This window comes from Mytilus trossulus, chromosome 12 (genome assembly GCF_036588685.1).
Source record: "Mytilus trossulus isolate FHL-02 chromosome 12, PNRI_Mtr1.1.1.hap1, whole genome shotgun sequence".
NCBI lineage: Eukaryota > Metazoa > Mollusca > Bivalvia > Mytilida > Mytilidae > Mytilus > Mytilus trossulus.
Genome location: NC_086384.1, coordinates 499704 through 516188, shown reverse-complemented (window position 1 = coordinate 516188; position 16485 = coordinate 499704). Strand labels below are relative to the sequence as shown.

General features: G+C 33.0%; 2 protein-coding genes across 3 annotated transcripts in view; one reads left to right on the top strand and one right to left on the bottom strand.

The window, feature by feature from the left end:
* The window catches only part of LOC134693253 (centrosomal protein of 104 kDa-like), a 75649-nt gene extending 72269 nt beyond the window's left edge, over window positions 1-3380 (bottom strand). For both annotated transcript variants that reach the window (XM_063553996.1, XM_063553997.1), the window contains exon 1: window positions 3285-3380. The gene's annotated coding sequence lies outside the window, so the exon portion shown is untranslated. The remainder of the gene's footprint in view (window positions 1-3284) is intronic.
* A 1968-nt stretch (window positions 3381-5348) lies between these two features.
* Window positions 5349-12464, top strand: LOC134692697 (DNA fragmentation factor subunit beta-like). The gene is made up of 6 exons (XM_063553176.1): window positions 5349-5576; window positions 6858-6987; window positions 7624-7818; window positions 9425-9504; window positions 10401-10669; window positions 11526-12464. The coding sequence occupies exons 1-6, from the start codon at window positions 5433-5435 to the stop codon at window positions 11719-11721; spliced, it is 1014 nt and encodes a 337-aa protein (XP_063409246.1). The 5' UTR covers window positions 5349-5432; the 3' UTR covers window positions 11722-12464.
* Window positions 12465-16485: the final 4021 nt, after the last annotated feature.

Below are 16485 nucleotides of genomic sequence, written 5' to 3'. Positions count from 1 at the left end.
GACTTAAAAAAATATGTATACAATATGAAAAGGATATTCAGGAGAATATCTGATTTGAATTTCATTGATGAAATATTCATTTTCACAGAGCATTAATACTTTAAACCTGATGAATTTTTTTTTATTGAAAAAATCCTATGCGAATCAAGTATGTAAGAAGAAAAAAATTCCATGGAGAAAAGGGTTAAGAAGTTTCTAATTTATGTATGGTGGATTGGGTGTTAAATAAACATAAACTGTCACGGAATAGAAGTTTCTTCATAATCATGATAATGTAAGTTCCAAAGGAAAATATATTCTGGAATATTATTTCCACAGGAATATATATTACAGTATATGTTCCTAACGGAATAAATGGTATAGGATATTTGTTCTAACAGGAATAGATATTATGGCAATGTTTATAATAAAGTTTCCATTGGAACTTCTGTTAGGTGGAACACATATACGTTGACAGTTCAACAAAATATGAGTACAAAAGGAACAATCACAAACAGAACACTCCATGAACACTTAAAACATGCATGAACTCCTACAAAAAAAACAGGAGTAATTAAACCCTTGTTCTTCAATGTATGGAAGGGCAAGCTTATGCTATTTTATTTTTTTCATACAAAGGCAAGACTGCAAAGAGTTCCTAAAAATAAAAATTTCTAATTCCCTAATGCAATAATATAACACATAAATTCAGAAATCCTGTTGATAAAATCACCAATTTCAGCAAAAAATCAATGAAAAAACAAGAATGTGTTCCCAGTATACGGATGCCCCATCAGCACTATCATTTTCTATGTTCTGTGGACCGTGAAAATGGGGGAAAATCTCTAATTTTGCATTAAAATTAGAAAATTGGAAAGATTATAAAATCATAGGGAACATGTGTACTAAGTTGTAAGTTGATCCAGGACTTCATCAAAAACTGCCTCAACCAAAAACTTTAACCTGAAGCGGGACAGACGAAAGGACGCACAGAACCGAAAACATAATGCCAATAAATGGGGCATAAAAATAATCATGTACTATAAATAAATTAAAAATCCTTAACTTTTTGTTTTCTATCTTTTTTTTTCTGGCCTCAAAAAATATTTATTAATCAGTCTAGTTATATATAAGGAATCATCAGAGCACAATAACAATTTCATTTTAATTATTCTTTGATGTGAAAAAAAAAGGAACCTGATGAGAGTGTCTCTTTGACTAAAATGACATCACATTTAAAAATCCCTAACAACAGGATCAACATCTGAAATGTTTCTTTTTAAACATTTAATATGTAACAATTAGAGAAAGTCATTGATACAGACATCGTCCCCTTTCACAGGTAATGCCTGCCTCATATCATAGCTTGTTCCACCCAATCCTAATCTTAAAAATGAACATGCATTGTGTCCCAAAAAAGTCTGACCCCACCCCACCCGCGTTTGAATTTGATATTTTGTATATGAGGGTGGTAAAAGGTTATTTTCGTGCAACGTTTTTGGCCTTTTTATTTCACGTATTTTCATGATTTTCGTTGTTTTGATGTTTTATTTCTCTTTTTCTCGTCTTTTGCTCGATTTGCGTGCACTAATTAACTTTCCGTGTTTCGTGTCAGTGTTTTAAATTTCTCATCCATGCACGTCCCTCATTTGATTAAAAAGTCAGTGTGTTACAATAAATTCCGAAACTTGTGTTATCTAATAGAAATTGATGTGTCTTGTTACCATTCTACTTTTGCAATATGAATGATACTAATGAAGTCCTTCAAATTACTATGAAAACTGACATTTTTTTTCAAATAAGATGCAAGTAGCAGTTGCTTAAGGGCATATGATACAGTTACAGGGGAGGTAATGACGTTGCTAACGTCAAATGTTATTTACGCGACGTCAAACTGTGACATATCAGGAAAAGATGCATTTTGCGACTGATTTTTATCATTCAAACTGATTTAATTTGAAAACGAGTTCATGGACCCCAATTTTTCAAAATAGCAATTTGTTTCATTTTGCAGGGAGATTATGTGACCCAAATTTTATAAAAACTGAAATTTTTTTAATTTTGATAAACATGCAGCAAAAAATGACGTATTTTCCTCAATTCATGAACATTTGATAAATATAAGTTATTTCTTAATCAAAAATGCATTATTTTTTATGATACTTAAAAAATACAGAAATTACCGATTATTTAACAAAAAACAATTTGTGTTTATCTTTTATAACAAAAAAGTTATGTCTTTCTTTCAAAAAAGAAATTACGGCCACAAATCTGAATTTTGAGCAAATATAATTTTATATATATACAAAATTTCGACCTCATTTTACTCAAAAAGTAGCAAATGAAGGTATATTTTTTATTACTACATATTTGAATTAATAAGGTAAAAAATAGCCTATATGCAAATTTTCACGAACTTGTAAATACAGGATCAAAACTGTATCGTATGCCCTTAAAGGTGACCACAAAGTCTTCATTGTTCATTAATAATGACTGCATGGTCTCCAAGAACGGCTCTGCTACTTTTTCCCCTCATGCAGTGATATTGTTGGCTTTTTTCAAAACTACCTCTACCCTTTTTTATTGGGAAAATATGCGTCATTTTCATCAAATTGGGAAATTTAAAATTAACCATGAACTTACAGAGCCTTTTTCATGAGTCAAACCCTGCTTTAAAATAAGACCTCATTTTGTAAGTGATGATACATAAATAGACCCTAAATTCTGCAAATATAGTCATTTTAGGCGTGAAAAATGTTTAAATGAGTGTTTTTCAGTAAATATTCATGCACAATTTCTACTGAGACAGCACTCTGGGAAAAAAAATGTCTTTTTGGGAATAATTTTAAGCCATTATTTTTTTTCAAATTGGGATTCTACTCCAGGGGAAAAGGCCTTTATTCTCCACTAAATTAAGGCAAACAATATCACTGTCATGTATACGTTTTTATTTCTTATGCTTAATTTTTCCTGATTTTTATTTTTCGTGAAACGTTTTGCGATTTTTATTTCACATGTTTGCGTGTTCAGTACCCCCTTTACCACCCTCGTATATTGATCATTAGAAACACAGCTTATAGAGCTTGAAAAAAAATATTCAAGGAAGTCAAGTTAGCATTAGCAGTATTAACACACACAACCCTCTTAAACCATACCATGGTATAAATGCCAAAATGGGCAGTACCCCATTTATTTTTATATTTTTTGGCAACTTTGGAGTCATTTCTGACACAAAGGCATCCTCAGTAAATGTCAGAAAAGAACCATTATCTCGATAAGTTTGAGAAAGTCAAAATGCTTTTTACCTTAATGTTTTAAAGTTAAAATTTAAAAATATTTTGGTAGGTCAACCACTTGGCAACGATATTTGTGTACATCTTTCAAAATGGCGACAGTTCCCGTTGTAACGTTATGTAACAAATATTTTTTTTTAAATTTCTTAATTTTCATTTCAGATTTATTCATAGATTTGGTGGAATTATTTCATAACCTTGCATATTATTTTCCTACACAGAAAAGATCAGAAATTATTTTTTTTTCAATTTCAATATTTGGGTTAGCCTAAGTACAGGAAAACATTTACGGGATGGAAATCGGTCAAATCGCCCCACTACAAATTCGCCCCACACCAAATCGCCCCACTTTTGAAAAAAAAAGCCCTACCTCTGAACACTCTTCCTGGCAACACACTTAATAAAAAAAAAAGTAAAATCTAGATATATAATTTTTTTTCTTCCCCCCACTTAAAAACTAAAATGTATTCAATTATAAGATGGCATGACTTAACTCAATGATACGAAAATGCAAGAAAATTTAATATAAGTGTAACTTTAATATACAAGTATCAATACAATTTATAACAATACTATTTGTAAACCAGAGTATACTGATTTGTATCACTTCAATATAATAGTAATTACGGCGAGGTTAAATTCCCTGTCATCAATTTATCCTCCACACGCAAACTTGTCCCGGAAAAAATAATAGATCTGTACATAAACCTCACTTTCAGGTACAGAGATGTGATTTTTTTTCTGAGGCAAGAGCTTATCGGACCATCCACAAGAACTTGAGCATATTGAGGTCATCCTATGTTCAGTACTTCATTACTTTGATTCATTTTTTCTCAAGTGGGCAAGTTGGAATGACTAAATAATTCACCGGGATTTTTCTATTTGTCACAAGTAGGGTTAGTTTGCATTAACGTCACAGAAAAACTCATACCCGTACGAATCCCCCTTGAAAACAAATAAGCACTGTTAAAGTCAATGTTTGTTCGAATTGTGACTGTTAAAGTCGAGTTTGTGAATCCAACGACTCCCCCCCACCCTTGGAACATGTGGAAATTTCTGGCAAAAAAGACGAAAAGAAAAGAACTACAATATAGGTATATAATAAGAAGAAGTTGTTGTATGAGTGCCAATGAGACACAGGGGCGGATGCAGGAATTTTCGAAAGGGGGGGGTGCTAACCCAGGGCAAAGGGGGGGGGGGGGGGGGGGGGGGGGGTGCAAAACATATGTCCCGATAAAAACAAATGCATTGATCGGCAAAAATAAAGGGGGGTGCGCACCCCCGGAACCCCCCCTCTGGATCCGCCACTGATTTGACAACTCTCCATACAAGTCCATGGGAATAATTGAATTTATTTGGGAGATTGATTGATTGATTGATTGAATGAATGATTCCTAATACAATGACTTACTTCAACATTGATTGATTGATTGATTGATTGATTGATTGATTGATTGATTGATTGATTGATTGATTGATTGATTGATTGATTGATTGATTGATTGATTGATTGATTGATTGATTGATTGATTGATTGATTGATTGATTGATTGATTGATTGATTGATTGATTGATTGATTGATTGATTGATTGATTGATTGATTGATTGATTGATTGATTGATTGATTGATTGATTGATTGATTGATTGATTGATTGATTGATTGATTGATAATACAATGACTCTGGTCATGACCAACCATTTGTCACATGATGTTCTTGTTAAAATCAGTAAAAAAAAGCATTACATATATTCAAGGATTTGTATAGTTAACTATACAAATCCTTGATATATTGTTAACTTATTCTTGTAACATTATAAAATATAATTTTTTTAAATAAATTCAATTAAATGATGTTTTATAACAAATTCTTTTTTTATTGTAATTCTTAAAAGAGGGATGCTCAAGACATTAGAAAATTAAAAAAAGCATGAGTTGTTTCATTTATATACAATTTTATATAGACAATATTTATATTTCTATGTCAAAAGGGATTCGGTTTGGAGATTTTGGCGTAAATGTATGATGCATTTTTCTCAATGTGCATTGTGATGATCGGACGTGTGTTCAGTGTTGTAGCAAAAATAATTCCGGAAGCGGGAAAAAGAAAAGTAAACAATGCACAAATCAGTTTGAAGTGCATTATGTTGCAATAGTTTAATGTCCATACTTAGTCGATTTCTATCATTGTTTAATGGTGGAATGAGAGCATACAAAATTCAAGATTCGCAAAGATTACGTAGAATCGGTGTCACGGCTCATAACTTAAAAGAACTTTTAGCCAAAGGATGTGAAAAACTCCAGGTACAAAATTGTCATTTTAAGTCAAATCGCCACATGGTTTTTTCGTCACTAATTGTAAAAGTCAAATCCGTAATCGGCACTTGTGGACTAAACAAAAACGGCACCTGGTTAAATCAGAACATTTGAAAAGCAGGACGAAAGATACCACAGGGACAGTCAGTCAAACTCATAAATCGAAAATAAACTGACCATGGCTAAAAATGAAACACTGAACAGTCAAACAATACACCTTATCGCTAAATTATCCTGGCTAACCCGGCTGCTTGAACTTTCATGTCAACAACAAACACTTTTCCATTGTGGCGTCAGATAATTTGTTTTATGACATCATTACTTGTGAAAGCCAGAAAGGCCAAAGGCAAAGGGGACAAAGTCTGTATGAAATATTTTTTTTTGTTCCAGATCATTTTCTTAGATGTATACTGACATTTTTATTAGACAAAAAATGTAAGATGTAAACATGAACCAACCACAGCTTTGTTGAAAATTTTACAATTATCAGACCTTCTGTATATCATTTATATTAAGGATGTATTCTTCTGACATTTCGGTTTCATTGAAATATCGTTCTGGAATTATTTCCAAAACATAGGATGCAAGTTGAAAATATCAATAAATTTTAAAGTATCATAATCAAACATAACTATGTGAAAAAATGTGTATTTACAAAATGTACATGTAATACGAATTCAATAAGTTTATTTGAATAACTGTGATTTCTTTTACGATATTAGCCCCACAAGAGGTAAAAAATTGATGAAAAATGGGAAAATCATCAAAATTGGGTATTTTTGAAAGGGCTGTAGCAAAAAAAGAAGTGCACCACTGTATGTTTTTTTCTTCACCAATTATTTTTTTACCATGTTTACAGTCATATTAAACCCAAAAATCAGATTAAGAAAAAACTTTTAATTCCTGGAAATGTTTGGCTTGTCAGAGGTGTATATCCTTTAAACTTCAAAATTTGTTAAAAAAGAAACGGAAATCGGAAAATCAAAAGCTTAAACACATCAAATTAATGGATAACCACTGTTACTGTATAATTCCTGACTTGGTACAGATCTACTGATGTAGAAAATGTTGGATTAAACCTTGTTTTATAGCTAGGTAAACCTCTCACTTATATGACAGTCACATAAATTCCATTGTATTGACAACGATGTGTGAAAAAAAACCAACAGAGGATGTGTTGTTCTGACTTATTTCCCGTTGTTGTTATACAAGACTTATTTCCCTTTGTTGTCATATTTGACTTATTTCCCCTTGTTGTCTATGTTGTAGATAAAGGAGTCAGAAGTGACAGTGGTTATAGAGGATGACGGCACAGTTGTTGATGATGATAAGTTTTTCAGAAAACTTCCAGCACAAACGGTTTTTGTGTTTTTGAAGAAGGGAGAGAACTGGCGTGGAGGTGAGATTTAACTTATTTTAAATTGTAAATATTTTATTATTAATTCTGGAGAAATAAAGATGGTTGCATAATATAGATATAGAAAGATGTAGTGTGAGTGCCAATGAGACAACTCTCCATCCAAATAACAATTAATAAAAGTAAACCATTATAGGTCAATGTACGGCCTACAACACAGAGCCTTGACTCTCACAAAACAACAAGCAGTAAAGGGCCCCAAAATTACTACTGTAAAAGCATTCAAAAGGGAAAACAAACAGTCTAATCTATATAAGAAATGAGAAACACATATAAATCACATAAACAAACGACAACTACTGCATGTTCACCTGATATTCAATCATTGTCTATTCATAATTCTTTTTTTTAAAACAAGTGTTACTGATTAAGTTTGGTTCTCAGATAGCATAAAAATTAGTAAGTTACTGTAACAGTTTAACTATATTTGTTCATTGTTGAAGGCCATACTGTGACCTACATATGTTAATTTCTATCATTTTGGTCTCTTGTGAACAGTTTTCTCATTGGCAATGATACCACATCTTCTTTTTTATATAGACTGTCTATAGTAAAGAAACACTTTTCAATGATACAAGGCTTTAACATTTTGTTTAACTCCTGTGATATAATTTCTAGCTGGTGCCCTTATCCATGATGCCCTAAGTAAGTTATACTGTGCCAGTAGGAAGAATGAGATAGCCAATCAGATTAGAGATCTGTTAACTGATGAGGACGCACCAGAGAAGATACATATTATATCACAATACCTGGAGATGTTAGAGACCAATGTTGATTCTGAAGAGAGGGCCAAGCATGAGGATTGGTTTGAAGGTAGGAAGTTTAAAACATCAAAGTTGGTTCTGTAGGGAGGGCCAAGCATGAGGATTGGTTTGAAGGTAGGAAGTTTAAAACATCAAAGTTGGTTCTGTAGGGAGGGCCAAGCATGAGGATTGGTTTGAAGGTAGGAAGTTTAAAACATCATTGTTGGTTCTGTAGGGAGGGCCAAGCATGAGGATTGGTTTGAAGGTAAGAAGTTTAAAACATCAAAGTTGATTCTGTAGGGAGGGCCAAGCATGAGGATTGGTTTGAAGGTAAGAAGTTTAAAACATCAAAGTTGATTCTGTAGGGAGGGCCAAGCATGAGGATTGGTTTGAAGGTAAGAAGTTTAAAACATCAAAGTTGGTTCTGTAGGGAGGGCCAAGCATGAGGATTGGTTTGAAGGTAAGAAGTTTAAAACATCAAAGTTGGTTCTGTAGGGAGGGCCAAGCATGAGGATTGGTTTGAAGGTAAGAAGTTTAAAACATTAAAGTTGGTTCTGTAGGGAGGGCCAAGCATGAGGATTGGTTTGAAGGTAAGAAGTTTAAAACATCAAAGTTGGTTCTGTAGGGAGGGCCAAGCATGAGGATTGGTTTGAAGGTAAGAAGTTTAAAACATTAAAGTTGATTCTGTAGGGAGGGCCAAGCATGAGGATTGGTTTGAAGGTAAGAAGTTTAAAACATTAAAGTTGGTTCTGTAGGGAGGGCCAAGCATGAGGATTGGTTTGAAGGTAAGAAGTTTAAAACATTAAAGTTGATTCTGAAGAGAGGACCAAGCATGAGGATTGGTTTGAAGGTAAGAAGTTTAAAACATTAAAGTTGGTTCTGTAGGGAGGGCCAAGCATGAGGATTGGTTTGAAGGTGAGAAGTTTAAAACATCAAAGTTGGTTCTGTAGGGAGGGCCAAGCATGAGGATTGGTTTGAAGGTAGGAAGTTTAAAACATTAAAGTTGATTCTGTAGGGAGGGCCAAGCATGAGGATTGGTTTGAAGGTGAGAAGTTTAAAACATCAACGTTGGTTCTGTAGGGAGGGCCAAGCATGAGGATTGGTTTGAAGGTAGGAAGTTTAAAACATTAAAGTTGATTCTGTAGGGAGGGCCAAGCATGAGGATTGGTTTGAAGGTAAGAAGTTTAAAACATCAACGTTGATTCTGTAGGGAGGGCCAAGCATGAGGATTGGTTTGAAGGTAGGAAGTTTAAAACATTAAAGTTGATTCTGTAGGGAGGGCAAATCCTGAGGATTGGTGAGACACCAATCAATTTTTTTTTTTTTTATCTCATCTCAACAAAGTCAGTACAGCAAGAAGAAAGCTTTCTCATTTGGTCATTTGCATGATTTGGTCAAAAGCTTATGAATAAGATTCATGTATATTGGAAGTTGTAACTGGTTTACAGTTTAATCCTCAGCTATTTTTTCATAATGAGCAAACTCTTTGAAAATGATGCTTGAGGTGTCATATTTTGCTAGTAGCAATGATTTATTTACCTCCATATATGGGATATTTAATGCAGAAATTAACATCTGGAGGTCATAGTTGGTGTAGTTTCTTTTACCGGCTGTTAATGACTGAATCATTGCAGGAAGAATCGCAACTTAATATTTGTAAAATAAATATATTTTAGGATTGAATAAGAAATACAAGACCAAGAGTGAAGTAATGAGACACAGTGCACAAACCAGAGTGAGGAGTTATTTCATTACGGTAAGTCAAAATCTCAGTCTTTTGTAATGATATAGGGAAATGGCAGGGGACATCCTACATGTCGTAGTTGAGAAGCAAAAGCAACATTTAATCTGCTTCAATTATTGATTCAGCAAAATTATGTTAAACCATAAGATACCAAATGCAGTGATTGTAAAACTTCTGTGTGATGATAAGCTTTGTCAATAAGTTTGTTGAGCCAGGTAAAAGTTTGAGGTACCATTCCTATACTTGTTAGCTTTATAAATAGTATTACAATTAAAATGTGTGTGAAATACCACCTATGCAATTCCTACAAATGAAACCGTACACTTACAATATATATCTAACAAAATTTAGTTCTAACATATGATATCTATATCCCTGCTGAAAAAGTTATAAGTAATCAAAATATTTCATTCATTAAAATCACAGACAGCACATAATAAACAAACTTGAAAATGCGCAAACAGTTGCTGCAATAAAAGGTGTTGAATTTTTTTTTTTTTTTTTGAAAATGAATATTGAATGTTACCACAAAATAACTGATTCTTAAAATTACTTAGATAATGGACATAACCTCAAAACCACAAACAAAAATTATGATTTTATTAACATTAAGTTCCATATGAAAAGCTAAATACAAAGAAATCCCAGTACACTATAAAATAAAACTTTGAAGAACAATTAGAAAAAGCTAGGATGTTACTAACGTACAATCCCACCAAAGTTTACTTGATCTTCAACCAAGTTTGGTGCAGCAATGACCTTGACTCTCCCAATTTAATAGATGCCATTCCCTGAATTCTTACTGTTGAACTAAGCTAAAGTTCCTCTAGCAAAAACTTGTTCTAGACAGACATCTTTCATCATTTTGTCAGTGAAATTGATGCTTGATTATCTTGTTTTTTCTTTAGGCAAAAGAACAGATTGAAAAAGAATCCGACAGTGATCATAAGAACTCACTGATCTCTGTAATGGATGACATTAATAACCTTTTAAAGAAGAATGACTTCAATTCTTTTTTCTTTGATCGTACGTCACGAGGCATGATGTGTGATAAGAAAGGCTGGTTTACATGTGAGGGACCATTCGACAGTAAAAACTGTGATAAATTCCACACAATAAATCCATACGCCTCCCGTGGATATAGACAGCTGTTTGGACTGTGGAACCTAGATCATATGTAAGACATCTTATTCACTGTATTGACATATTTTTATGCACCTTAAGAGACATTATATTTTTTAGTCTGTCCTTTCATCATTCTGTTCTGCTTCAGGTTAATTATTTTTGGTCAAGGTAGTATTTGATTAAGGGGAAATCCAATCAACTTGAATTGAATCCAATAAAATATGTTTTAATAACTAAAAAATCAAATTGGCAATTAGCATGATTAGTACACATTTTCCCTATGATATGATCTTTCTAATTTTAATGCCAAATATGAGTTTTGACCCCCCTATTTAAGGTCCACTGAACATAGAAAATGATAGTGCGAGATGGCAAATTCTTTATATAGATTATTAACTGAATTCATGCTTTAAAATACATGACACATGATATAAAAGTTTGTGTACCGGTATGTGTAAGTCAACAGAAAAATATAGGTTATGTAAAATGCAGAGCCATTGTTAATATAAGTCTTACCTTTCTTTGATGGTAATGTGAATGATGCCTTATTTGAAAAGAACCTCCTCACCGTAGTTGGTCTTAAGTTTGGTCCCTAGCATGGTGAAACTTAAAAACTGTTATTGCTATCTCTCCACTAAGCTTCCATCACATGAGAGTAAAAACTGAGTCAGAATAATGTGTCAAGGTTAAGGTCAAGGGGGGATGTCTTCTTACAGAATAATTGTTTTGTTTAATTGCATTAGTCAACCACAATGCATACAGGATTATGCACCTAAAGAATGCTACTGCTACATATGTTATGCTTTATTTTATACATGTAACTTTATTTTGTTATTATCAGCATTTATTTGTACTAACAGAAGCCTCATTGGTTCATCTTAATAAAATGTGTTTTGCTTCTTTTTCAGAATAGAAAAATCAAGGGAGGTGATTCCATGTCTGATAGAAGCTTCCAAGAATTTACCTAAAGGGAAAGAACTCAATACTGACCTACTGTATAAACTGTTGTTTACTACAGACAATCTTAAACTTGTACAGATTGGCTGTCACAAGAAAGCTGCAAGGCCGTCAGGAAACATCACATGGAAAGATTTCTGTGTGTGAATCAATAGAGACAGTGTATTATCGATATCTACCAAATTTCAAGTTATAATATATTGGATCAGTGCTGTACCATTTGTGGACAAAATTGTAGATTTTTTCATGTATTATAGTATCATGGATGCTGAATTTTGCTTAATTTCTATTGCAATAGACTTATCAGTGGTATGGCACAAACCAGACCAGCCTGTTAGGTCGCTTATCAGTGTAGATGATGTAGAATCTCTTAGAAATAGTTTTATATTTCATTTATCCTATCTATCTCCGCTTTCTCTGTTTGTATAATAATCCTGTTATTTTAAGAATTACTCAGCCAATTATAATCATGTCAGGACTAAAATTACCTTCTCCTTACATTAGAAAAAGCCTATGATTAGCCATAGGCATTGAATTTGGAAAGATTTCTACATTTTGGGTTTTAGTTTTGAAGTGTTCATTATTACCATTTGAATGACCAGCAACATTATTACATCAAAGGATATTAAACAAATCATGTGTATCAACAATGAAATCAACCAAATCATGTGTTTTAATCTTTCTGTTATTCATATTGTGTATCAACAATGAAATTAACTAAATCTCATTTGGTTCTGTCAGAAGCATTGAATTATACAAAATTACATTTAAAAGTAATATATAAATAGGGAGAAGCACTACATAGAATGGTTTTTGTTTGTTGAATGATCTGTGCAATATCATTGTTACTTACATTAAGATTAAAACATTAAATATTATATAAATATTGGGTTTATTTTATTGTCCATTTCTTGTGTGCAACAGCAAACAAAAAATGAAAATGATTTATGCCTGCAAACAAAATTCGCATTAAAATATGTCTAATAGACTATTTCATATTACCCACTCTGGTTTATATTATTTTTCGACAGGTAACCTAAGACATCCTGGTACTCAGTCAATTAAGATCAACGTAAAGAAGTAACATCAAACATTTAGTCGGTACAATTCTTGGGGGAAATATACTGCTTCATATTTTCTTTACATGACAAACTCATTGGAAAATAGAAAAATTTTCCCTTTCGTTGTTACTTCTGTATTGCTCTTAAATGACAGATTACCAGGCTGTCGTAGGTAACCTGCCGAACAATAATATAAACCGGAGTCAAAAGTTTGTAATATGAAAATATTCTATTGAAGAGATCCAATAATGGGACACTATGTACAATGTCTTGTACTGTTGATTCATTTATTTTATTGTGGATTTTCCATTTTTTTCGTGGATTGATGAAAACTTGCATTTTCGTAGATATTTGATTTTGTTGTTTTTTCTATCTCTACACTTAAAGCCTATACAAAATTTATAATTCATTAAACATTTGAATTGTGGTTCACCTGTACCAACAAATGATGTTCTTTCAGTCAGCTCTTCATTTTGAATGAAAATTGATGTCCTTTTAATAAATCCAACAGTAGTATACCACTGTTCAAAATAAACTAAAGCTGAGGTTAACACATCAACTATAAGAGGAAAACAACGAAACAACAGAAATACTGAAGTACAACAAAAAACCAAAACGACAATGTGACACATACAGAAATAAACTTTAAAAGAGGGGCAAAAGATACCAAAGGGATATTTAAACTTATAAGTAGAAAAAAACTGAGAATGCCATGGCTAAAAAAAAACCAACAGACAAACAATAGTACACAAAACACAACATAGGCAACTAACAGACAGCAACATGAACCCCAACAAAAACTGGGGGTGATCTCAGCTGTTCAGGAGGGGAAAGTAGATCCTCAACCACATGTGGTACTTGTTAAAAGGGAAACTACTCATTGAAATTGATATCTAAGATGAGATTGAAGATCTGCTTTGAACACCAAAATTACCTAATAGTTAGATCTATTTAGATGAGATAGAAATAATCACTAGTGTAAGTGTTTTTCCTAATTCTTTGTCTATTTGTTTTTCTGTGTCAGCCAGCCACTTAAAAGAAAAGTGCATCTTTGCCTTTGTCAATGAAAACACATTATACATGTAATACTGCAAATACATTATGTTATATAAATTTATGGGGCATGTTTTCTAATATGCATTCTAACATGACGTCCTTCAAACGCTTTGAGTACACACCTGTGGTAAAATTTGAATATATTGCATGGGCTGTTCCGATCGTACTCCCACGTCATATGCTTTTTTATGAATGAGTTTCGCGACGTCATAATACGATGACGTTAGAATATGAGCATTTTACGGGAAAATACACGCTTGAAAAAACGAAAATCATCCCAACATGGCAACGTAAACAAACGATGCTAAAATGTGTTATAAGCCATATTTGTTTAAACATTTAAGACATATAAGTAAATTATCATTTAAAATAATTCAAAACTATCTATATGCGTTATTTTAAATAGTTTAAGCATGTCACTAATTCAGTTTGCTCCGTTCTTTAACGCCAATTTAATAGTGCGTTTATTTATGGGAATGGCAAATATTTGCCTCCACCTAGAGCGCTTCGATCCAAAAGAATTGCCGTATTTGACCTATTAGAATCGAAATAATTCATGGGGGCTTGAATATATCTAGATTTTACCACGAATTGTCCCTTTATGCCGATATTTTACCCCTCGCTATCGCTCAGGGTAAAATATTTGTCATAAAGGGCCAACCCGTGGTAAAATCACGATATATTCAAGCCCCCATGAATTATTTCTTAATTCAAGACAAAAGGACAATGATGTCAATAATTTGGTCAACGTCAGCTACAACACTAATTCACAAAGTGTTCAAAAACAAAACAGGACATGCAAACAGAGATCAACAACAACCTTCTACTCTTAAATAAAGGCAACAGTAGTATACCGCTGTTCAAAACTTATAAATCCATGGACAAAAAAATAAATCGGGGTAACAAACTTAAACCGAGGGAAACGCATTAAATATAAGAGGAGAACAACGACACAACTCTGAAATGTAACACTCATAGAAACGGACCAAGCATCAGACAAAATCCCACGAGAATAACAAACATAACATCAAAACCAAATACATAAATTTGGGATAAACAAGCACCATGACACATCTTATCACAATGTGAATTAACACTCAAAAATAAGAGAAATCAAACGACGCAACGTTTAAATGTAACACAGAAACGAACAATAATATAAAAATGGCCAGCTTCCTGACTTGGTACAGGACATTTTTAAAGGAAAAAATGGTGGGTTAAACCTGGTTTCGTGGCATGCCAAAGCTCGCACTTTTATAATGGTTATGTTAAATATAACATTGAAATGACAACATAATATTACAGGACTACAATACAAATAAATAGGAGAACATATTAGACAAAGAAACACATGATTAATAGATAACAAAAAGCATCAGGTTTAAAATTCAATACGCCAAAAACGCGCCTCTTCCACACAAGACTCACCAGTGACGCCCAGATATAAAAGATCGAAAGTGAAAAAAAGTACAAAGTTGTACAGCACTGAGGATCAAAAGTTGAAAAAGGTTGTGTCAAATACGGCTATGTTCTTAAGACGTACATAATTAAATGAAGCAGAATTAAATATAAGCTGGCATGTCAGTTAACTGCTTGTAGTCTGTTGTTATTTATGTATTATTGTCATTTTGTTTATTTTCTTTGGTTACATCTTCTGACATCAGACTCGGACTTCTCTTGAACTGAACTTTAATATGCGTATTGGAAACGTTTACTTTTCTACATTGGTTAGAGGTATAGGGGAGGGTTGAGATCTCACGAACATGTTTAACCCCGCCGCATTTTTGCGCCTTTCCCAAGTGAGGAGCCTCTGGCCTTTGTTAGTCTTGTATTATTTTAATTTTAGTTTCTTGTGTACAATTTGGAAATTAGTATGGCGTTCATTATCACTGAACTAGTATATATTTGTTTAGGGGGCAGCTGAAGGACGCCTCCGGGTGCGGGAATTTCTCGCTACATTGAAGACCTGTTGGTGACCTTCTGCTGTTGTTGTTTTTTATTTGGTCGGGTTGTTGTCTCTTTGACACATTCCCCATTTCCATTCTCAATTTTATCAATCATTTCCCTAATATAGAAAGATAATGTACTGATCTAGTGTTTGTTTTACGTCAAGTGCCAAGTATTTTATGCATGTTGAGGATGAGAGCAATAAATATACTATGCGGGTCCTGCAATACTTGATTCATAAGGATGATGGGCGCGAAATTTGGAATGGCATATACAAAAAAGTCCCAATAAAAGTATTTGGAGTCGTAAGAAAACACAAATCGACCTTCAAAGGTCATATAGAAATTAAGATGTTTAAACAATGAAGTGAATGACTCAGAAAACGATATGCTTAAAAAAAACAAGAATGGTAGCAATTATGAATATGTATATACACGAAATGTTCTACATTCATTACCTTGAGAATAAAGTACACTTGCATCACATCTTGGATGTATGGATTTATACATCAATCGTGTCACATCATAGCAATAACAATCAGAAAGACTGTGGGGAGAAGATACATTTACCTTTGAACTGCATGTCAATAGTATTTGGTGTAAAAAGTAAAATCACAAAAATACTGATCTCAGAGGAAAAACAAATCAGAAAGTCCATAATCACATGGCAAAATCAAATGACAAAACACATCAAACTAATGGACAACAACTGTCATATTCCTGACTTGGTACAGGCTTTTTCAAATGTAAAAAAATGTGGTTTTAGTGTAATTTGGAACTCGTGTAGAAAAGAAGACAAATGTTTAACTTAAGGTCAAGTGTTTAAACCATGTATTGAACAACAAACC